General features: G+C 48.2%; 2 protein-coding genes and 1 pseudogene across 3 annotated transcripts; 1 reads left to right on the plus strand and 2 right to left on the minus strand.

Moving 5' to 3' along the window:
- Positions 1-250: 250 nt before the first annotated feature.
- LOC125545409 (protein NRT1/ PTR FAMILY 5.10-like) lies at positions 251-2,615 on the plus strand. Its single transcript, XM_048709334.1, has 4 exons — positions 251-638; positions 726-943; positions 1,026-1,513; positions 1,602-2,615. The coding sequence occupies exons 1-4, from the start codon at positions 536-538 to the stop codon at positions 2,428-2,430; spliced, it is 1,638 nt and encodes a 545-aa protein (XP_048565291.1). The 5' UTR covers positions 251-535; the 3' UTR covers positions 2,431-2,615.
- A 122-nt stretch (positions 2,616-2,737) lies between these two features.
- On the minus strand, positions 2,738-6,879 carry LOC125545410 (3-phosphoinositide-dependent protein kinase 1-like). 2 transcript variants are annotated; one of them, XM_048709335.1, is made up of 11 exons: positions 6,226-6,877; positions 5,886-6,066; positions 5,700-5,752; positions 5,520-5,621; positions 5,327-5,432; positions 5,159-5,237; positions 4,266-4,431; positions 3,875-4,009; positions 3,638-3,801; positions 3,267-3,489; positions 2,738-3,183 (listed from the first exon to the last, which is right to left on the minus strand). In XM_048709335.1, exons 1-11 carry the CDS (start codon positions 6,445-6,447, stop codon positions 3,091-3,093), a joined length of 1,524 nt encoding a protein of 507 aa, XP_048565292.1. In that variant the 5' UTR covers positions 6,448-6,877; the 3' UTR covers positions 2,738-3,090. The 2 variants fall into 2 exon arrangements, with proteins under 2 accessions (XP_048565292.1, XP_048565293.1); XM_048709336.1 differs by lacking the exon at positions 2,738-3,183 and having other exon boundaries at positions 3,361-3,599; positions 3,691-3,801; positions 6,226-6,879.
- Positions 6,880-19,253: 12,374 nt separating this feature from the next.
- On the minus strand, positions 19,254-23,466 carry LOC125547035 (annotated as a pseudogene).

Genomic DNA, 23,466 nt, shown 5'->3' on the forward strand with positions numbered 1-23,466 from the left:
TGAATTTACTCATTTCACAAGTTTGTATTTTTGTGTGCAGCTCACATGGTAAGGCATTTTCTAATGAAGGTTGACAGACATGCGGTCTACTCCATGTATACGTACATGTGGGAAATTTTCAGAGTTTTGCTTGACACTTCAGAATACGAATCTCGATGGAGTTCTGTCGGTGCAAAGTCGTTGTCTCCACGAAATGGAAAACCAAATGACAAGACTCGCTCGCATCGAAACTGAGAAGCAAGTCGTAGTTTACAACCCCCGTCACCGCAACCACGATTTTGTTTCTCGCCCAACATGCTAATAGATAAACAGAAAATGGTGGCGAAAACTAAGACCTGACGACGACCAGCTCCACCACATGTAGATGCCGAGTTGCACATGGCGCTTCAGGCCATGGCAGCATTGGAGAGCATCTCAGCTCCTGCTGCATTGACCTTTTACTACTGTTATCGGTAGTCTAGTTTAGTTGCCCTTGGCCTCGGCGTCGGGCTCCAAACGGAGGAGGACGAGCATCGGCAGCGGAGAAGAAGACGTGATGGCATCGGCGGGAGCGGAGCCGGTGGCCGCCGTTGACCACCGCGGCCGCCCGGCCTCGCGGCGCTCCTCCGGCCGGTGGCCGGCCGCGCTCTTCGTCATCGGTACGTACGATACGACACGAGGCAAATCGCAAACGTGCAGGAGCTGGTGAGCTGGTGACGGTCGAAACTGAATTCGCGGCAACGCAGGGGTGGAGGTCGCGGAGCGGTTCGCCTTCGCCGGCATCTCCGGGAACCTCATCACCTACCTGACCGGCCCGCTCGGGCAGCCGACGGCGGCCGCCGCCGCGGCCGTCAACGCGTGGTCAGGCGTGGCCATGATGCTGCCGCTGCTCGGCGCCGCCCTGGCCGACTCCTGCATCGGCCGGTACCGCACCATCCTCTACGCCTCCCTCCTCTACATCCTGGTAGACGAATTTCGCAGAGGAACAAAACCCCGTATTCCCAAGAAACCAGTTGGACTTCTCCCTTGAACTGTGTGCTTTCCAGGGGCTAGCCATGCTGACCATCTCGTCGTCGGTGCACGGCGGCGAGGGCACGCCACACGTGGCATCCTCGGCGACGGCGAGCCCGTCCGCGGCCCAGGTGGCCTTCTTCTACGTGTCGCTCTACCTCGTCGCCTTCGCCTACGGCGGGCAGAAGCCGTGCGTGCAGGCGTTCAGCGCCGAGCAGTTCGACGAGAACGACCCCGAGGAGCTCGCCGCCAGGGGCTCCTTCTTCAACTGGTTCTTCTTCGTCACGGACGGCAGCGTCACCGTCACCGTCCCGGCCCTGAACTACGTCCAGGACAGCGTTAGCTGGCAGCTCGGGTTCGGGATCGCGGGCGTCGCCATGGCGCTCGCCCTCGCTGTCTTCTTGCTCGGAACCAAGACCTACCGCTTCTACCCTCCGGCGAGGAATGGCGGCCTGCTTGCGCGGCTCGGCGAACCGCTTGTCGCCACGGTTCGATCCTGGCATTCATCATGGCGCTCCTCCAAGTAATCAAACTCTTGATTTCTCAGCTTCGATTCAGTCCATTCTTCTGAAACTGAACCTTGCTCGATCACTTGGTCCATTGGCACGCAGATTATCCGACGACTCACGGCCATTGCTCGATAGCTCGTCATTGCCACCCAAGGGGAGCACCGGCAATGCAGGTTCCCCTCATGAAGCGGCATCGCTGCTCAGATTGTTCCCGATATGGTCGGCATGCCTGATCTACGCCGTCGTCTACGCACAGTGGCCTACTTTCTTCACCAAGCAGGCGAGCACGCTCGACAGGAGAGTAGGCAGCCTGGTGGTGCCAGCCGCCGCCATGCAGAACCTGAGCCATGTCGCGGTCATGATCTTCCTGCCGATCTACGACCGGATCCTCGTCCCGCTGGCTAGAAAGCACACGGGGAACCCTCATGGCATCACAATGCTGCAGAGGATCGGCGCCGGGCTGGCGATTTCGATCGTCGCGATGATCGTCGCCGCGCTGGTGGAGATGAAGAGGCTCGGGATAGCAGCAGATCATGGCACCCTGGATGAGCCTGATGCCGTTGTTCCTATGAGCTTGCTGTGGGTGGTTCCCCAGTTCCTCCTGGCAGGCTTGACCAGCGTGTTTGCGTATGTTGGCCTGCTGGAGTTCTTCTACGACCAGGTGCCGGACTCCCTCCGGAGCCTGGGCGTAGCTCTGTGCATGAGCATAGGTGGGGTTGGCTGCTTCATCAGTAGCTTCCTTGTGTACGCCATTGACAGGGTGACCAGCAGCAATGGGGGGAGCTGGTTCTCCAACAACCTCAACAGGGGCCATCTTGATTACTTCTTCTGGTTTCTGGCTGCCCTCGGTGCCTTGGCCTTCTCTGCTTACCTGCACTTTGCAAAGGCTTATGTCGAAAAGAAAAAAGATTATTCAGTTTTGGTACAATGATGTAGAGAATGTTCAGTGTAACAATCATGACAAGTATCAAAGGAAGTTTGCTAGTACTACTGAAAATTAGCAGAAATGATTTGTTGGCATATATATGGAGGAGGAATGTTAAATTGCCTGTTTTCGATCTCCATTGTTACCCAGATGATGGTAGCAGATCAGCTCTGCATCATGGAAATGGCCAAACACATCATGTAGTAGTACAAGTGTACAGCACGAGATATGGACACACTACTCAGTACTCACAACCTCCGCAAAGCATAACAACGGCACAAAAACCATTTCACGGTGTTTAAGCACTAAAACAGAGGACGCAAGAGAATATAATTAAGCTATGGCAACATTGTTAAGGTGATTCGATGATACAAATACAACAATACAAATCGATCATCTCATGGATTTCTTTTGTTAACTGTTCCGGAGGGCCAACATTTCAATCACTCTGATGCTATCTGCTGCAGCAATTAACAAACAAACAAAACTGTTTAGGGAGGTAGACGGGGGACATCGATCAACATGCCACAAGTGATTTCCTTCCCAGGCACGTGAGGAGAGCAGGAGCGAGAAACCCCCATGTGTTCCGCCAAGTGAAAAACATGACTAAGGTGTGCTCAGAGTGCTTAACATCACCCGTTTTGGTATCTTGATTTCAATTGAAAATCAGTTCTTTTGGCAGTGCTGGAGGTCTTCAATTGCATTCTTCCATTGCCAGGCACGCTGTTTTGCATCCTCAAATACGAACACCTTTTTTGGCTGTAAGAGAACTCAGTTAGGCGTAATAAAATAGAACAGCTACTAGGATAATACTAAGGAGCAGTAGCAGCAAAGAGGAATACCGTGGAGATCCTAAAATGCGAGGAGTTGGCTACTTGTACATTGAGTTCACTTGGATCATCAGACCAACTAATATTCCCCTTGGTCACCATCTTCGCAGGGTCAACACAGATCAACTGAGGTTTGTTGGTGAGGATCAGCTGGACCTTCTTATTTGATAGCTTATTAATCTTCTTCAGCTTAGATATCAACACTACAGATTCACCTGGCTCCAGGAAATCCTGCCTGCCACATTGTTAAAGCAATATGCACTGACATGAATCACCTCTCACTTGTGGAAAAATTGTGAGCATGTAGTCGACCGTTTCCCCCCGTTTTCATTTTTCTTTTCTCTCCTGTAAGTATAATAAATGTTGTGATAGTCTGTATTTACCATCTAGAGTCGAAGGAGTCGATGGAAGCTAATTTAGATACATGGGACCGTACTTCAGAAGATGACGCAGCACCATTATTCCCAACAGGGACATTTTGGTTGGCATGTGCACTTCCCATGTGTGACAACCAATCTGAATCTTGATTATCCTCATCCTCATTTGCCTGAATAGGGAGACCATCAGAATGATAAAGAGTAGCGTTAAGTGATTACACTGACATATGTAAGATAGCATACATTTGCCTCCACAGTGGGCTTTGGTGCACGCGTCTTCCTTATATTTTTCCAGTCAATACCTCTGAAGAAAGGATGCTTCTTCAAGGAAGCATAACCATCAGGTCCTGCACCTGGTCGTTTGGTTGGATCAACATCCTGCAGAACGAAGAGTTTAAGCAGGCCCTACTCGTTGGAAATTTGACTCAGAGATCTAAGGATGCAGCTTCTCTTTTGGCTGGAGTGGGGACTATGCAATTTCATTATGTATTTAGAATATTACTGTATCTGATAAACCATGAAATGATCAGAACTAGGACAAGAGTTGTTTTTATGCTGGTAGCATTTTTTTAAGAACCATATATAACTTATGACCAAAAAAAAAATGCAAGAAGTAATCTGTATAATTGTATACCAGCAACTTGTCAATGAGATCTCTTGCTTCATCCGAAAAGAACTCAGGAAATCTGAGATCCCTTGCAATAATTCGCTGGAAAATCAACCACTCACTGGCATCCTTAAATGGCGAAGAGCCAGAAAGCATTTGAAACAACGTGCACCCCAATGCCCACAAGTCATTTCTGCCAAGAAAACATAGAAACCCATCAGAAAAACGTGTATAAATCACTGCTTGTAACACCACAAAAAAAAAACACAGTTCTTTAGAAGCTTAACATCTTCGCAACTGGCAGCAAACTAGGGTTAGAGATACATCATGGAAGGTGGTTTTTCTTTGATGCAATGAACTTAAGTTATTCTTTCGTAACAGCTAAAGAATGCATCAAGAATCTAATGTCTTCAGTTAAGAAAAGAAGAATCTAATGTCTTCAAAAATAGAATACAACACTTATCATCTTATGCATACTCAGAAAAGGTGACTTTCTGATACAAATGTTGAACTGACAAGACATAGTACACAATACTATGCTGATGGGACAGACAGATACCAGAAATGCATTTCAGCTAGCACAATTTGTACCGACTGTTATTTTGTGTACCATCATCTTGAAGTCTTTGATGTTATAACATGAATTTTTCAACTTCTGCTAGTAACCTAAAGTCCAGAAGCATGACAACACTGATAGCTAGGGAAGTCGTCTACAAGATATGTTTTCTAGCAAGATAAGCTTTCGGACGTAGCCAATAAATGCACAGTGCTGGTGCTTAATAATGCGATTGAATACATCACTCAGAGGCAAAACATAAAATCACATCAAAGAATGCAGTACTGTAAATATCACAAAAGTAGAATTGTACCAAGAAAGCAAGGATTGTCAAGGGCATCAACAGATGAAGTTATTCACTTACCCAAAAGTTGCTGGGGCAGAGTTCAGGACCTCTGGTGGTACATATGCAGCTGTTCCAACAAATGTGCAGGCCCTCTCATCTGCACGGTAAGTGTAAGGAAAGCAGAACATTAAGAGCTTTACATCACCAAACACTAAGAGAATCCAGCTCTGCGTATGTTTATCTTACTAGTTGAATTTGGGAGGACTTTGATTGGAGTGTCCACAGTAGGCTTCACGCTACCAAAATCAGCAATCTTGATGTGTCCATCAGAAGTAAGGAGTAAATTTTCTGGCTGGGAGATCAAACAATGTGAGTAAGTCATTGTTGCTGATGGCATTAACTCAAAGACAAACATGAATCTCATGTACAATGAACAAACCTTCACATCCCGATGAATTAGGCCTACACTATGCAAATACTCCAGAATGTCAACAATTTCAGCGGCATAAAACCGTGCCTCGTCCTCAGACAGGCGGCCTTTCTGCAAGCAAAACCCAAGAATAAGAAGCAAGTATAGAAGAGGAACTAGCCACATTGTGAGCAGGTTGATGATACTAACCCGTACGATTTGGTCGAACAACTCCCCGCCTTCGCACGACTCCAGTGCCATGTCTGGACAGCCAAAGAAATGCCGTGTTCAGCCAATGTAAGCATCCAAAATGCAACTAGGACTTCAGTAAAATAAAAGTGCCCAGTTGCTAATTAACTACTGTAATTCAAAGAAAGAAAGAGAGGCAGTGCTGACAGAGGGAGTATGTGTCCTGGAAGGTGAAGAAGAGCCTGATGACGCCCGGGTGATCGAGCTGGTCGAGCACGATGCGCTCCATCTTGACGTAGGAGATCTTGTTCTCCTTGGTGATGAACTTCTTGTCCATGATCTTGAGCGCGTAGACGTTGCCCGTGTCCTTCTTCCTGGCCCTGACCACCTGACGCAAAAACAAAGCGGCCTCAGCAACGGCAATTCCCACGATTCCGTTCCCCACGCGGCCACCAAGCCATGGGGTAAAAACAAGGAGGGAACCGTCCGTCCACTGGTTAATTAAACAACGACGACGCCAACACGATGGTGTGCCACCACTAACTACCTTGGAGTAGGAGCCGACGCCGTAGATCTTGCCGAGCTCGAAGTCGGCGGCGGTGAACTGCTCCTGCGGCGCGCGGAAGGCGATCCCGCCCCCGCCCGCAGTAGGGGAGGCCGCCGTGGGGGAGGCTGAGGCGGAAGCGGAGGCTGAGGAGGGGTTGGAGGGCGCGAGGCGCAGCCTGGCGGCGAAGTCCCTCTCCATGTCGTCGTCGCCGCCGACCGCCATTTGGCCGGAGCGATCAGGCGGGGCGGTATCTATAGGGGGAAGGGGCTGGGGGTGGCGCGGCGCGGCCTCCGATGGCGGAGGCGGTCAACGGGTGGAACCATCGGATTCGGCTTGGGAGGGCGGGAAAGCGCGGCGCGGCGGGGCGGGCGGTGGGGCAATCGATGGGACTGCGACGGCCGCAGCCTTTCTTTCCCTCTCTCTCTCTCTCTCTCTCTCTTTCGCGGTGGGGTTGGGGTGGGGGTTGGGGTTGGGCGGAAGGGGAGGAAAGGAATCGAATCTAGGAGGAGGGAGGCTGGGGCTGGCTGCCCACAGTCGAGTCTACAGGATGAGGAGGAAGAGAGAGCTTTCCATGTCTGTTGGTTGTTGGCTTGGCTTGTGAGGAGTCGTGGGGAGAGAGAGGTGTGCGCGTGATCGAATCATGGGGATGAATGATGGATGGAGGGTCTGCCGGTCCGGGAGAGATGAACCAGAGGAGCCGCCCTTCTTTTCTGTTTTTTTTTCTCGTGATTTTTTTTTAGAAATTCTCGTGAATAAGTGTGTGAGAGACAAGGATTATTTGCTTTCACGTGGGCTGCTCGCTCGGTTTACCACATTTCCAAACCGAAGAATTTAGATTGATTTTTTTTTACTGGAACTCCATTTTCCTTGGGAATTTATATGCTTTCAGTCCAAAGCCTGTGGTTGTCTCGGGTCTGTTTCTGCCCACTAAAGCCCATCAAAGAAGCTCAAGGTTACAACCTTCAAAATAATCCTCTGGTTTATCATTCTTGTTTTAGGAGGACATTACATATGAGAGTTATGGTGGAATTTTAGAAGAAGAAAAAAAGTTCTTCATGCTAAAGTCCGAGGAGGTCATATGTAGTTGCTATGACGTCTGTCATGACATGTGACGGGTGGTCCAATGGTGGTAACTCATTTGGCGTGAACCTTGCATGTTTCTCCTCTATTGCTGGACATTGGGATCAGACTGTTCGACATGGGCTTTGTCAAAGATCACTTGTTGTGGAATCGGAATCACTTGCTCAAGAAGTGACGGCAAGACAGTCTCGAGCAAACCTCGCTAGCGTCCTTCGCGGTGGCGTGTGTTAAATTCTTGTGTGTCACAGTTATTTCCGGTAGATCCCTCGACATGGTACACTCGTCGGACGAGTACGTCGAATGGGAAGCGGAGAAGGATTTGCCTACGTTCACGCCCTCGCGGAGGAGGTAAAATCCAACTTCATGCTGAGTTGTACTAATTGCATATAGGGGGGGGGGGGGGTACAATGAGAGAGGGGTTGAGTATCAACTTTAGGTTTTGTTCCTATCGACTAACCTACCCTGACTTGTATGGGTATCGGGGTCTAGGGTTACATGATCCTAGTCGGTTGGAGGAGTCCTCCTGGACACCAGTCGCCTCGTCGTGTACTCCAAGTCCCTTGTGTCCATCTTATAGAGTTATAGCCGGGACATGGGCCGGTACGACCACCCAATGCAGGAGCCGACCTAGGGGGGCTCGAGACGGCCTCCGATATGATGAGCCACCCCTGGGCTGTAACACCGCTAGTAGCCTCTGAACCGATCTTCAACCTTGTCTTCTAGATATCTGCCTCTATTTTTTTCTGTGTTTGTAACATGCAAAATAATTATAAAAAGTAGTACAATTCATTTGCGACTATCATGCAAATATTTCTGGTACAACAATAGTTCCAACATAAATATTACATCTGAAATAACTGAATGTTCAACAAGTTTTTTGAATTCATTGGTTCCAATTTCAACTATACGAGCCAGTATGCGCATATTTTGATCCACGCATTGTGCCCCTTGAGATTTATCCAACAATACGTCAACATGAATGACCTACCCTTTGTTATGTGCTACAGCGCGACCAACAAGTTGCAACATTGAGTGAATTAATAAATTGACCAACATATAGAGCAACAAGAAGCAAAATTTTCGATCTTCAACGCCGCTGTACCCGGTGGCCACAACCGTGCAATCACGCAACAATACTTCATGATGGAGTTAAAGATGATGTACCACCGATGGGCTAGCGACTTCACATTGCGTTAGTAGATCACATGCAAGTTGTATGGCGTCTAGTAGTTTTGCTCATGAAACAAAGAATGTACATTTTGCGAAAAGGCCGAGCCACCTTGCCTCCTGCCTACAAAGTTCGCAAATACAACCGACCATGCATCGGACAACAATTCATCATTCATCACCGAGAACCCTGCCATTGTGCTTACTGTAGGAAACAACCAAAAGGTAAAGAAATCTCAATGGCATTTGACTAAACACCTGTCCGACGTGGTGCCTGCCTTAGACGGCGTCGGTAGGGGGTGGAGGTTACCTGGTTGCGGCCGGATCCGGGGTGGATGGCAGCGTAGTCCAATGCGGGCATGCGCGTGGTTGGGGTTACAAACATCCACAATGTGTCTGCGGCGGCCAAAAAGGTACAACAACGGTGTCAGATGAAGAGGGTGCGGATGCAAAGTAAGGGAAAGGAGAGGCGCAGTGAAAGAAAAATGGCCGTGAGAAGGATTTTGAGTGGACGAAGTCCTATGTGACCAGGGTCAGGACGCCCGCAAACCTTCCTTAATTTATGTCTGATTTTTAAAAATTTAGACGAGACGAATACAATCCGCGCTGGATAACAAAATACGTGAAAACAACCTACCCGGCCGTTTCGAGGGACGACGGATACGCAGCACGGCATCCATATCTCTCTGGCCATGTCGGTCCTCGTTGTGCGCCCCACGCTGCAGAAAAGAAGCAGTGATGACTCCCAGGCTTTCAGTTGTTGCGTGCCCAAGAAATTCTCTAGGTCAAAAAGACACAAAATGCCGCTGGCCATCATCAGTGAGAAAAAGCCAGAGTAAGACCAGAAAGAAGGCTGAGACGAACGCAACGCGACACGCTACTTCTATGATGGCTGCCCTACTATTTCTGGCGCTGAAAGTAACACAAGAGAGTGCACCCATCCAAGGCGTGTTTGGAACATGAACTCTGAAAACAACTTTATTTTTTGCTTCACTTCTTTTTCGATACAACCCCTAGACACATCAACGATTCAGATCGTCTTATACCCCTTCATGTAAAAACTTAAAAAAGAGTAGGATGGTCATTCCCCATCACCCTCCCCCCAGCCCCGCTCCCGCGACGTACCCGCGCGCGAGGCGACGGCTTTTTTTTACACTCGCGCAAAGACGGTGTATTTTTATACAGTGGGGCGACGGCCTTTTTTTTACACTCGCGCAAGGACGGCGTATTTTTGTACAGTAGGGCGACGTACGTACGCTCCCGTCGGTGGTCAATCCGCGACGCGTCGCCCGCGGAAAACGCGTCGTGGCGCGTGGATAGCGGCCCCGACGTCCCGTCCCGTCCGTCCCCTCGACTGCCGCAACGCCGCCCTCGACTGCCGTCCCGCCGCCTGCCGCCCCGTCGTATCCCGTGCACATCAATGCCGTCGACCCACCCGCCTGTCGCCATTACTGCCCGTCCGCCCGCCGCCCCCGCCGTCTGCCCTATAAAAACCACCCCCGTCCGCCCGTCGCCGCGCACACCATTCCTTCCCCCGACCCGTCGTCACATCCACCTCTGAAAAGCTCGCCGGCGAGATGTCGTTCCACCGCGGCAGCAGCTCCGGCACCGGCGGCGGCGACAGACCGAGCGCATGGCCGTCGAGCCTGAGCACGCCGGAGACAGAGGAGCTGTACCGGTTTGGGCTCCTCGTGCCGCCGGGTTGCCGTCTGCCGCACGACTGGAAGCTCGGCAAGGACGGCTACCCGAGGCGCGGGCCCGGCGCCACCGCAGAGGAGAAGCGGACCGGCGGCCGCAACAACATCGCCGGCCGTCACGCGTTCTGGGACGGCAAAGACTACGCCGCCGTCATTCGCGCGTGCCGGCTTGCGGAGTCCGGCGGCACGGCAGACCTCGTCCCGCGCCCCCGTCCAGAAGCACGCGGCCGTCGGGCCCCTCCACCACCTGCGCCGGCGACCGCCGATCCCCCCGCCCCGCCGGAGGTGGAACTGCCGCCGGAGCAGTTGGTTCTTTGGGAGGACGGCGATCCCGACGATACGCGGGTTACCTCGTCGCCCTGCGGGCGTCGGTGGCTGCAGCGGCGGCTGCAGAGGCGGCGGCGGCTGCGAGGGAGGCCGCCGAGCAGGCGGCAGCGATCTAGGTGACGGCGGCGATTCCGCCGGTGGTCCCGTAGGCGGAGGCGGAGGCGGCAGAGTCGTCGGACGAAGACGACATCGACTGGGAGCGGCTAGCCCAGGTCAGCGACGACAACGATGGCGGCGGTGACGGCGGTGACGGTGCGGTCATCGATCTGCTGGGTAGCGACGACGAGGAGGAGTAGTTGTTTTTTTTCAATGTTCTAAGTATGAACTATGAATCGTTTATGTTCGGATGAACTCGTTTCGTTTTCGTCGTGTTTAATGGACTATGTAAAATATATTTATATTCAATCAAGTTTATTCGAATGTTGTTTTAATTTGTCTTCAAAGTTTGTTCAAAAAATTAGCATTGAACGCTTATTTTGACAAAAATTTGAAAATTTTCCGACCCATGCATAAAAATGTTCACAATATATTTAAAAAATTTCCATCAAATATACATAGCACAAAATAAGGTATGCAATTATCTAAAAATTGTAGCAAAAAAATCGTGAAAACACATAAAATATAAAAGAAAACTGAATAAAAAGTCAAAAGTGTTTCTAAATGTTTATAAAGTGTTTTAGAAATGTTCAGATGTTGTTAAAATATGTGCATATAGTAAAGCCCGGTGGATGAAAAAATGAAAATTAAGAAATAAAAAATTTAACAAATTAAAAATAATCAAAAAGGTGAAATATTTTAATTCATTAATTAACATTTTCTGAAATATTTTTAAATTCATTAACATTTATGAATCCGAGAATTTTTAAATTCATTAACATTATCTGAAATAGTTTTAAATTCATTAACATTTATGAATTTTCTGGAAACGCGAGACGTGACAAAATTTTAGGGGTTTTCAGCCCGGAAAATCGTAGAAAATCCATACGGACTCGAAACGCGACAAATTTTTGCGTGCGTGCCCTGCATGGTCACTGTGGCCCGTGAAAAAAAATTGGGCACGTTTGGCGGATGCAAAGCGGAGACGTGCGACCGAGGGTCCCCTCCGGCCATACCGCAACAACCCCCTTCCACAGCAAGTACCTGAGCGGTTTCACGGAATGCACCCAAATTTTGGCAGCGCGTGTGGGGCCCCACCCGGACACACCACGGCCAAAATGAACGAAATCCGACAACGAACGCAAGTTGCATCACGTCCGGGAAGTATTTTAGGGGTTTTCGGCCCGGAAAATCGTAGAAAATCCATACGGACTCGAAACGCGACAATTTTTTGCGTGCGTGCCCTGCATGGTCACCGTGGCCCGTGAAAAAAAATTGGGCACGTTTGGCGGATGCGAAGCGGAGACGTGCGACCGAGGGTCCCCTCCGGCCATACCGCAACCACCCCCTTCCACAGCAAGTACCTGAGCGGTTTCACGGAATGCACCCAACTTTTGGCAGCGCGTGTAGGGCCCCACCCGGGCACCCTACGGCCAAAATGAACGAAATCCGACAACGAACGCAAGTTGCGTCACGTCCGGGCAGAATTTTAGGGGTTTTCGGCCCGGAAAATCATAGAAAATCCATACGGACTCGAAACGCGGCAAATTTTTGCGTGCGTGCCCTGCATGGTCAATGTGGCCCGTGAAAAAAATTGGGCACGTTTGGCGGATGCGAAGCGGAGACGTGCGACCGAGGGTCCCCTCCGGCCATACCGAAACCACCCCCTTCCACAGCAAGTACCTGAGTGGTTTCACGGAATGCACCCAACTTTTGGCAGCGCGTGTGGGGCCCCACCCGGGCACCCCACGGCCAAAATGAACGAAATCCGACAACGAACGCAAGTTGCGTCACGTCCGGGCAGTATTTTAGGGGTTTTCGGCCCGAAAAATCATAGAAAATCCATACGGACTCGAAACGCGGCAAATTTTTGCGTGCGTGCCCTGCATGGTCGTTGTGGCTCATGAAAAAAAATTGGGCACGTTTAGCGGATGCAAAGCGGAGACGTGCGACCGAGGGTCCCCTCCGGCCATACCGCAACCACCCCCTTCCACAGCAAGTACCTGAGCGGTTTCACGGAATGCACCCAACTTTTAGCAGCGCGTGTGGGGCCCCACCCGGGCACCCCACGGCCAAAATGAACGAAATCCGACAATGAACGCAAGTTGCGTCACGTCCGGGCAGTATTTTAGGGGTTTTCGGCCCGGAAAATCGTAGAAAATCCATACGGACTCGAAACGCGGCAAATTTTTGCGTGCGTGCCCTGCATGGTCACTGTGGCCCGTGAAAAAAAATTGGGCACGTTTGGCGGATGCGAAGCGGAGACGTGCGACCGAGGGTCCCCTCCGGCCATACCGCAACCACCCCCTTCCACAGCAAGTACGTGAGCGGTTTCACGAAATGCACCCAACTTTTGGCAGCGCGTGTGGGGCCCCACCCGGGCACCCCACGGCCAAAATGAACGAAATCCGACAACGAACGCAAGTTGCGTCACGTCCGGGCAGTATTTTAGGGGTTTTCGGCCCGGAAAATCGTAGAAAATGCATACGGACTCGAAACACGGACAAATTTTTGCGTGCGTGCCCTGCATGGTCACTGTGGCCCATGAAAAAAATTGGGCACGTTTGGCGGATGCGAAGCGGAGACGTGCGATTGAGGGTCCCCTCCGGCCATACCGCAACCACCCCCTTCCACAGCAAGTACCTGATCGGTTTCACGGAATGCACCCAACTTTTGGCAGCGCGTGTGGGGCCCCACCCGGGCACCCCACGGCCAAAATGAACGAAATCCGACAACGAACGCAAGTTGCGTCACGTCCGGGCAGAATTTTAGGGGTTTTCGGCCCGGAAAATCGTAGAAAATCCATACGGACTCGAAACGCGGCAAATTTTTGCGTGCGTGCCCTGCATGGTCACTGTGGCCCGTGAAAAACAATTGGGCACGTTTGGCGGATGCGAAGCGGAGACGTGCGACAGAGGGTCCCCTCCGGCCATACCGCAACCACCTCCTTCCAGAGCAAGTACCTGAGCGGTTTCACGGAATGCACCCAACTTTTGGCAGCGCGTGTGGGGCCCCACCCGGGCACCCCACGACCAAAATGAACGAAATCCGACAACGAACGCAAGTTGCGTCACGTCCGGGCAGTATTTTAGGGATTTTCGGCCCGGAAAATCGTAGAAAATGCATACGGACTCGAAACGCGACAATTTTTTGCGTGCATGCCCTGCATGGTCACTGTGGCCCGTGAAAAAAAATTGGGCACGTTTGCTGGATGCGAAGCGGAGACGTGCGATTGAGGGTCCCCTCCGGCCATACCACAACCACCCCCTTCCACAGCAAGTACCCGAGCGGTTTCACGGAATGCACCCAACTTTTGTCAGCGCGTGTGGGGCCCCACCCGGGCAACCCACGGCCAAAATGAACGAAATCCGACAACGAACGCAAGTTGCGTCATGTCCGGGTAGTATTTTAGGGGTTTTCGGCCCGGAAAATCGTAGAAAATCCATACGGACTCGAAACGCGGCAAATTTTTGCATGCGTGCCCTGCATGGTCACTGTGGCCCGTGAAAAAAAATTGGGCACGTTTGGCGGATGCGAAGCGGAGACGTGCGACCGAGGGTCCCCTCCGGCCATACCGCAACCACCCCCTTCCACAGCAAGTACGTGAGCGGTTTCACGAAATGCACCCAACTTTTGGCAGCGCGTGTGGGGCCCCACCCGGGCACCCCACGGCCAAAATGAACGAAATCCGACAACGAACGCAAGTTGCGTCACGTCCGGCAGTATTTTAGGGGTTTTCGGCCCGTAAAATCGTAGAAAATCCATACGGACTCGAAACGCGGCAAATTTTTGCGCGCGTGCCCTGCATGGTCACTGTGACCCGTGAAAAAAAATTGGGCACGTTTGGCGGATGCGAAGCGGAGACGTGCGACCGAGGGTCCCCTCCGGCCATACCGCAACCACCCCCTTCCACAGCAAGTACCTGAGCGGTTTCACAGAATGCACCCAACTTTTGGCAGCGCGTGTGGGGCCCCACCCGGGCACCCCACGGCCAAAATGAATGAAATCCGACAACGAACGCAAGTTGCGTCACGTCCGAGCAGTATTTTAGGGATTTTCGGCCCGGAAAATCGTAGAAAATCCATACGGACTCGAAACGCGGCAAATTTTTGCGTGCGTGCCCTGCATGGCCACTGTGGCCCGTGAAAAAAAATTGGGCACGTTTGGCGGATGCGAAGCGGAGACGTGCGACCGAGGGTCCCCTACGGCCATACCGCAACCACCCCCTTCCACAGCAAGTACCTGAGCGGTTTCACGGAATGCACCCAACTTTTGGCAGCGCGTGTGGGGCCCCACCCGGGCACCCCACGGCCAAAATGAACGAAATCCGACAACGAACGCAAGTTGCGTCACGTCCGGGCAGTATTTTAGGGGTTTTCAGTCCGGAAAATCATAGAAAATCAAAATCGTAGAAAATCCATACGGACTCGAAACGCGGCAAATTTTTGCGTGCGTGCCCTGCATGGTCACTGTGGCCCGTGAAAAAAAATTGGGCACGTTTGGCGGATGCGAAGCGGAGACATGCGACCGAGGGTCCCCTCCGGCCATACCGAAACCACCCCCTTCCACAGCAAGTACCTGAGCGGTTTCACGGAATGCACCCAACTTTTGGCAGTGCGTGTGGGGCCCCACCCGGGCACCCCATGGCCAAAATGAACGAAATCCGAAAACGAATGCAAGTTGCCTCACGTCCGGGCAGTATTTTAGGGGTTTTCGGCCCGGAAAATCGTAGAAAATCCATATGGACTCGAAACGCGGCAAATTTTTGCATGCGTGCCCTCCATGGCCACTGTGGCCCGTGAAAAAAAATCGGTCACGTTTGGCGGATGCGAAGCGGAGACGTGCGAGAGAGGGTCCCCTCCGGCCATACTGAAACCACCCCCTTCCACAGCAAGTACCTGAGCGGTTTCACGGAATGCACCCAACTTTCGGCAGCGCGTGTGGGGCCCCACCCGGGCACCCCACGGCCAAAATGAACAAAATCCAACAACGAACGCAAGTTGCGTCACGCCCGGGCAGTATTTTAGGGGTTTTCGGCCCGGAAAATCATAGAAAATTCATACGGACTCGAAACGCGGCAAATTTTTGCGTGCGTGCCCTGCATGGTCACTGTGGCCGGTGAAAAAAAAATTGGGCACGTTTGCGGATGCGAAGGGAGACGTGCGACCGAGGGTCCCGACCAACCAACCACCCCCTTCCACAACAAGTACCTGACGGTTTCACGGATGCATCCAACTTTGGCAGCGCGTGTGGGGCCCCACCCGGCACCCCACCGGCCAAAATGAACAAATCCGACAACGAACGCAAGTTGCGTCACGTCCGGGGCAGTATTTTAGGGGTTTTCGCCCGGAAAATCGTAGAAAAATCCATACGGACTCAAACGTGCAAATTTTTGCATGCGTGCCTGCATGGGCTATGGGCCCGTGAAAAAAATTGGGCACAATTTTTATATGCAGTATGGACATCGATGGTGTGATTGCATGTTCTGTAGAAAAATGGGTTACTCTTGTTAATAAATTAACATCAAGTCAGCGATTTATGTTTTACGAAACGGAGATGGAGGGCATGTTACGAATACCTTCGGTCAAGATGCGTGATAATTTGCTTGCGCTTATGATTCAAGGTTACAATCCTAGTAGTAAAAAATTCATGGTGCAAGAGGCAGCCGGAAAAAAAGGGTTGATTTCATTGAGGCCTGATGATGTGTTTGCTATATTTGGTTTGAAGAATGAAGGAGTTGATGTTTCTAGTTTTTTTAGTATGGACCAAGGCAAAGCAATAAAAAAATTCCAGCTAGTTTTGTTAACAAGAAGAATGGTAAAATATTGATTGATGATCTTATTGAGAAGATTGTCAGAAATAAAAACGCGGACGATGAATTTGTTCGGATGGCGTTTCTCGTCCTGTAAGGGACTATAATTGCACCAGTGTCTGATGAGTACATTCCGAAGAATTATTATGCACTAGTGCAAGATGTCAGGCAGATAAAAAAGTTCAACTGGAACGCATTCACTTTGCGGTTTTGTTTGTCGGAGATTGGTACGGTCTTGAAGCCCGGTCGTGTTAGGGAATAGCCACGTGGCAACCTAGCACTTCTGCAGGTATGTTTTATTTTTTAAATTGAATAGTTGTATTATGTAATAATAGTGTAACACATGCTAAATGGTTGTGTGTTTGTTTTGCAGTATCTATATTGGGAGAAGGTGCAGCCAAGCACCGGTCCAAAGTATGATCTTTTAGCGTTGTTGAGCCCCTTGATGAGGAATTGGACAAAAGCGGCAGCGGAGAAAAGAGTCAAGTACGACTTTCAAAATGGTCGTGGTGTTGGAATGGTAATACGTTAAATATTTATTTTTCCATTTAAAGTCTGCAATTAATTATTAATTAAATATGATTGTATGATTCTTTATGTTGTAGATCGATGACACCATTACTGAAGAGTACCGCTTAAACAAAATAAGAATGGAACAGGCTGAAAAGAACAAGAAATCTAGTACAAGAAAGTCTAACATTACTGGAAGGAGAACAGGCGTGAGTACATCTGAGGCTTCAGCTACCCAAACCCTATTATGGATTGGATTTTGACTGAGCTGAAGCACATTTGTAAGGATATGCTTCGTATGCCGGAGCTATGCGCACCGGTACAAGTTTTCTGATTTTGCCGTTCACAATGGTTTTCAATGTGTCACATAACTAATTACAACTAATTTTTAATCACAGAGGGTCATAGATAAATTGAACAAAAGCGCTGTATTTTACAAAGCCGGTGATAGTGAAAAAGAAGAAGAGAATGAGTATGGTGAAAATAGTGAAAGTAGAAACTATGGTGGAAAACCTCGTAAGGAATTTGTATATAATCCTGACGTGGACAATTTCAAAACACCAGGAAAAAAGAATGTGCAAGAGGATGATGAAGATGATATTAATGATTCTGAAGAGAAGACACCTTATTATTGCACACCTGAATATTTCGATAGTTTCAAGGGTGATGAAGAAGATCCTATCGAAGTTCCTGAGGTATCTGATGAGAAATCCATTACATCTTTAGGAACAGATGAAATCGCATCACGTGGATCGGTAGATTGTATTGGAGAAGATGAGGTAGAGGAGAAGGGTGTAGGGAAACGGAAGCGGAGACGATCAAACCTTATAAAGTCTCCTTATATTCCCGTTATACCTACAAAGCGTGCAAAGCGTTCAGCAAAAGCAAGTGAGTTTTATCATATTATTTTCGAGCTGAAATTACTACTTATCATTGAATTATTAACATATTACCGTCATGTATTGCAGAACTATTCGAGAAAGAAGTCTTTGAAGAAGAATACGATGTGATTAAAGCTAGTGTTAAGTTTGTTCGTGCTTATCAGCGATCAGCAAAACATAGAAAGAAGGAAATATTCAATGATGGCATGCGCGAAGGTCTGAGTGCAGAGAGGGCTTGTAAGATTCTTGACCATCAATGGCTAACCGGTGATGTAAGTTATTGTTCTGTTTTCTATTAGCATTCAATGCAAATTGGAATTGTTATACATCATTTAAATTATTTTCAAGCTATCAATGCTTATTCGTCGTATCTGTTGGGAGTTGTTGGTGAAGATCGTCATATAATGCCGACCTGGCTGGTCAATTGGTTACTTGAATTTAGACCGGACACCCAGGGAGGAAAAAATGACAACGAAGTTGTAGCGAAGAAGAATGGACCCTTAAATAGATGCACCGATGAGTACTTTAAAAAAGATAAGGTAAGTTCAACTGCCTTAAAGTATGCATATATGGGATATAAATAATAAGATAGTATATGTTGATTGCATCATATTTTCGTTGTGATGCAACTTTATATTCCTCTTAATAAGGGAAATACCCACTGGGTTTCGGTTGTCATGCATCGCCCGAAGGAAGAGTTCCAGGTTCTTGATTCTTTGATGGGACCCGAACTTGATAGTGAAATTACAAAAAAAGTTGAGGAGCTGGTACGGCATAAATTTACATGAGCATATTGAAATTATCATTTAGTAACTGAACTATGTTAGATTCTTTTCGTGCTATCATGTATATGAACAGAAAAATCAATTTGGATATGACATACGTGATGCGAATGCGAGCGGTGCTGTGAATTTTCCGGATGTGTCTACCTGGCCTATCAAAACGTATAACATCCCACAACAAGAAGACGGGTGAGTAAATACTTTCATATTGTTTTAATATCTTACCTCAAATGCGAACTTATGAACTGTTGTTTGTATGGACCAGCAATTCATGTGGAATATTTGTTCTTCGATGCTTTCAATATTGGAACGGTGAAAAATGGACAAGCCATTTTTCTCAGGTTTTTTTTTTCAAATGCTTATATTCAATTAAATTCATTATGTAATACTATTTGAATTGTACTAATATGAAGTTCTAACAGGGGTCAATTGATAAATCGAGGGACTTAATGATTGTGCAACTTATTTTTTCGGAGAGAAATACGCTCAACGATGTGAAGGACAAAGTTACCCGGCTTGCAAAGAAGAAATAAATGTGCCAAAATTTTTGTAAAAGAAAATTTTGTAGGCTCAAATAATGTTTACATTTATTTCGACTATCATGTCTTGTGATGAAGAAGACACTACTATTTTGAATATTTAAGTCGAGAATGACATTTGGATTATTATGTTGTCTTCATGCCGTTGTCTTTACATTTGAAATCTTCATATTTATAGTTGTGCAGTCGTCAAGTTGTTTTCCTGTACTGCTGAATGTTAAAAAAAATGTACATGTATTTATTATGCACTTTAAAGCACTGTCGCCGTCGCTTATTATAACACCGACGTTCTTAATTTCCTTTTCTACAAAAAAAAATTGCCGACAAGTGCGCCGGCCAGTCTAACGTCAGACAGGACCGACGGCACTGTCCAACAGGGCAGCGTCGAACGACGGGTAGCATAACTAATCAAAGACGCTCGACTGCAAGTGCGCCGCCGGGTATATAAACTGGTCGTCGCGTGCTCCGTCGGGCGAGGTGGGACTAAAACTTAGCTATCGCAGCCGTCGTGCCTGCAGCGACGCGCGTGACCGCGTGGGCCGGCCCAATATCATTGTTTCCGCCCACGGCGCGACGACGGCCCAAGTAGCACGCGGCGCGACGACGGCCCAAGTTCCACGCGGGGCGACTTGGGATGTTTAGTCCCACCTCGGCCGACGGAGCGCGCGGCGACCGGCTTATATACCCGGCGGCACATAGGCTATCGAACTCCTTTCGTTGCCTTGTACTGTTGCCGCCGTCCGACTCTGCCCTGTGGGACAGTGCCGCCGGCCGACACTGCCACTGTGGGACAGTGCCGCCGGCGCACTTGTCGGGTGTTTTTTTTTAAATGACGGCGTTCTAAGCGATGACGACCGTGCAATGCAGAAAATATACAGTAAACAGCGACGGCAGTACTATGCAAAAATGAGCACGTCAAAATAAACAACAGCAACTTGCACAAAATTAACAGTAAAAATTAACACATCAAAATAAACAAAGTAAAACTCCTTCTTGCATTACATAGTCTGTCATCAAAACAAAATAGTCTGACATCAACGAAGTAAAATAAGTTCATATAATATATTATAGCAATTATTAAAGATCAAATGTATAGAACATTAAAAAACTGTCTTCAATGAAAGGGTGGAACGATCTTCCATAGCCATCCATAATAAAACTGTCTTCAATCAAAGGGTGAACCAATCTTCCATACTCCACAAGTTAAGCAAAGTTCCAGATAACAATAAGATATGTGTTAATTCACAATGAACAAATAAATTTGGTTTGAACAATAACATATACAATAGCATAAGAAAATCATACTTAGGATTTTGAGGGCACGTGGACTTATAATGACCCGTAACACCGCACAGTCCACATTGACGTTTGCTTTTCTCATCAAAATCTTTTGGTCGCCCATTTTTAGTGACATCAGGACCATCCTTACAGCGGCCTTTAACATTCTGTTTTGGTGCGCCTTTGGTGTTAACTTTTGCAGGATCACAAACAAGACCATGATCTTGATTAGGCTCGAATGCATCGTCGTTCACAAACTATACCTTCGCACCAGGCTCATCCTCCTCGGTGTAATTATTATCTATTATGTCCCTCAGAGCCGCCTTCAACTTGTCGAATAAAAATGGTTTATGGCATGCTTTATGAGTTGCTTCAGCAGATAAGATAGTCAACTCGCTGTACCTAGCTCTGTCCCCTGCACCTGCCCATCCCCATGCAAACAGATCGCTAGTGCGCTTCACGGGAAGTCCACCCCTTGCAACTTGGCTCAACCTCCGCAGTACTAAACACTTAGGTATCTCACGTAAGCGTAGCTGAATCAGAACGTGAAGAATATGTTTGCAAGGAAGTCCTTTGCTACATGCTTCTGCAACTGCACTTCACAGTTTCTTCTAAGTTACCTGGGGTGTAGTCCACAGTGAATCTGATATCTCTATTTTCCTTCCATGTCAGTATGAATCTGTGAGTGTCTGCTCCTCTCAGTCTCTCAAGGACCTCTAGCTCCCGTGCCTTCTTCATATCTTCCTGCAAGATATAAAAGTTTGCCGCAGTGAACTCACGGGCAGCTGATTTCTCAATATCTTTACACTCATCCGATACTGGTACTGGAACTGTCTGTGAGTTTGTGTAATCGTCATGCGCCTCATTCTCACGGAGACGAACTATGCAGTTCTCATAGTGCACAATCATATCAACAATAGTCATACCGGAGTCTAGATGCAAGTGAAGGCATGAATTCAGACTCTCACTTCGCTGGTTACTTCGCATACCTAAGAAAAACCCACCTGACAGATATGATGCAGCCCAAAGCCTTTTCTTCTTGTACATCCTACGTAACTATGTCTTTGTTTTCTCCGACTGCCATTTGGCGGTAAACGCTGCCCATCTCTCCTCAAATACCTTTTTTGAAGTGGCATAATAAAGTAGAGACCTGAACTCCTTTAGAGACTTATGATGAAGGTGTTTCTGCATGTTCTTCTCAATATGCCACGAGCAAAGACGATGCCAAACCTCCAAAAGTACCTTTCTTATGGCCTTAATCATAGCTGCATCTCCATCAGTAATTACTGACCTGGGCTTCTTCTGACAGTGAGCCCTCAAAAACGTCTGAAGCAGCCAGACATATGTATCTTCCGTCTCGTCAGACACAAGAGCACAACCGAATACCGTGGTGCAACGGTGGTTGTTCAGACCAACAAAAGGTATAAATGGCATGCCATACCTATTCATCCTGTATGTGCTGTCGAAGACTGTCACATCACCGTAGTCAACATAGTCTCGACGTGATTGAGAATCACACCAGAATATGTTTTTCAGCCTTCCTTCATCATCGACGGTGTGCTCAAAGAAGAAATCTGGATCTCTCTCTTTTCTGGTCATCATGATCCCAATGGCAGTGTCTGCATCACCTTGTGCAAGCAACTTCATTTTTTCTCTATAACACATGTTATAAAGCTTCTTCCTCCCAAAACTAGCCTTTGCATATGACCCGGAGCGCGCAACGAGTTGATCATAAATCATATGTTTCCTGATTCCAGCACCTGCCATGGTTAAGATCTCAACCTTCTGATATTCTTTTATCTGATTGTGAGACCGAAGAAACGTGACTTCATCCGGTCTAGCTAGAACGTGACTGTGATCATCATTGAAACTGCTGACATACCAAACGTCACGCTCTTTATCAAGTTTCAAAGTTATATGCGCATTGCAGAAGCAACGAGTCTCCCCTCTCAGCCTGCGGGTCCTGCCTTCCATTGTACAACGTTTTGCCTGTCGTTTCCCAGCTCTCGCACACACATACTTTCTCAAGCGCTTAGTTGCCTCAGGACCTTTCGAATATTTCAGTGAGTCCTTTCTTACGCTGAAACCACGCTCGTACGCATACTGATTATAGAAATTGTAAGCATCTCCTAGTGACTTGAACGTCTTCCTCATGACCTTCCAATGCATGTCCAATGATTCTTACTGATATTCATCAAATCCGATGTCAAAATTAAACAGATCATCACCAACATGCTCATCATTCCCGCTTGTACCATCTACATCTCCCTATAAATTAATGCATTAAACCATTTATGTCAGTCAGTTATAATTTTAAAATGTACTGTAGTGATGTAAGTTTCAAAACTTACTTTGCTAGAGCTGTCATCATGAGATGCATCAACGTGCGATTTGTCACTTTCATCGTCCACAATATTCCTCACAAAGTTCCCGTCCTCGTCCATCTGCGCGCATTGCAAAAAAAAACATGTAAGCGCTCATATGGTTATTATGTCATTTCTTCTCTGATTTTATTAATAACATACCCGGAGTGCACTTTCAGCAAATGAATCATCTATATCCATATCATCATCATCATCGCCATGTCGCTGCATCATGCAAAAAAATAGTAAATTTTCCATGCGGTCTATCATATTTACCCCCTCATATTTATTGTTTTATTAACATTGATCACACTTACATTGCCACTATAAGATTCATCCAAACTCATGTAGTTCTCCTCACGAGGTTCATCCATATTCCGTGACGAGGTTTCGTTGTACTCGCCGTAATCATCGCCATCATAATCTCCCTCCTCCTCTAACTATATATAGTTAAAAAAATTGTACGATGAATCAAACGCCGTGTAACATCATCCCTAAAACAACTTCTTATCAAGCACAACAATGTCTCAAACCAACCTCTTGCACGGCGGTGAGGATTTCAGCCGGTTTCCTCCGATGACGAACGTGATGACGGCGTGACATTGCTGGCCGGCGGAGGCAGGTGTCGACGGCGTGAGGACGATGGCTGGTCGTAGTAGGCGTAGTGCGCGGAGGGAGGCGGCGTCGTAGATCGCGGGTGGGCGGCCAT

Source organism: Triticum urartu, chromosome 3 (assembly GCF_003073215.2).
Source record: "Triticum urartu cultivar G1812 chromosome 3, Tu2.1, whole genome shotgun sequence".
Classification (NCBI taxonomy): domain Eukaryota; kingdom Viridiplantae; phylum Streptophyta; class Magnoliopsida; order Poales; family Poaceae; genus Triticum; species Triticum urartu.

Excerpts from the sequence above, each read along its gene's own strand:
- LOC125545409 (XM_048709334.1), top strand. The coding sequence starts at position 536 with ATGGCATCGGCGGGAGCGGAGCCGGTGGCCGCCGTTGACCACCGCGGC. Across the intron at positions 639-725 it reads GGCCGCGCTCTTCGTCATCG|GGGTGGAGGTCGCGGAGCGG; the intron begins GTACGTACGATA and ends GCGGCAACGCAG. Across the intron at positions 944-1,025 it reads CCTCCCTCCTCTACATCCTG|GGGCTAGCCATGCTGACCAT; the intron begins GTAGACGAATTT and ends TGTGCTTTCCAG.
- LOC125545410 (XM_048709335.1), bottom strand. The coding sequence starts at position 6,447 with ATGGCGGTCGGCGGCGACGACGACATGGAGAGGGACTTCGCCGCCAGG. Across the intron at positions 5,238-5,326 it reads AGTCCTCCCAAATTCAACTA|ATGAGAGGGCCTGCACATTT; the intron begins GTAAGATAAACA and ends CTTACCGTGCAG. Across the intron at positions 4,432-5,158 it reads TCTGCCCCAGCAACTTTTGG|AAATGACTTGTGGGCATTGG; the intron begins GTAAGTGAATAA and ends TTTTCTTGGCAG.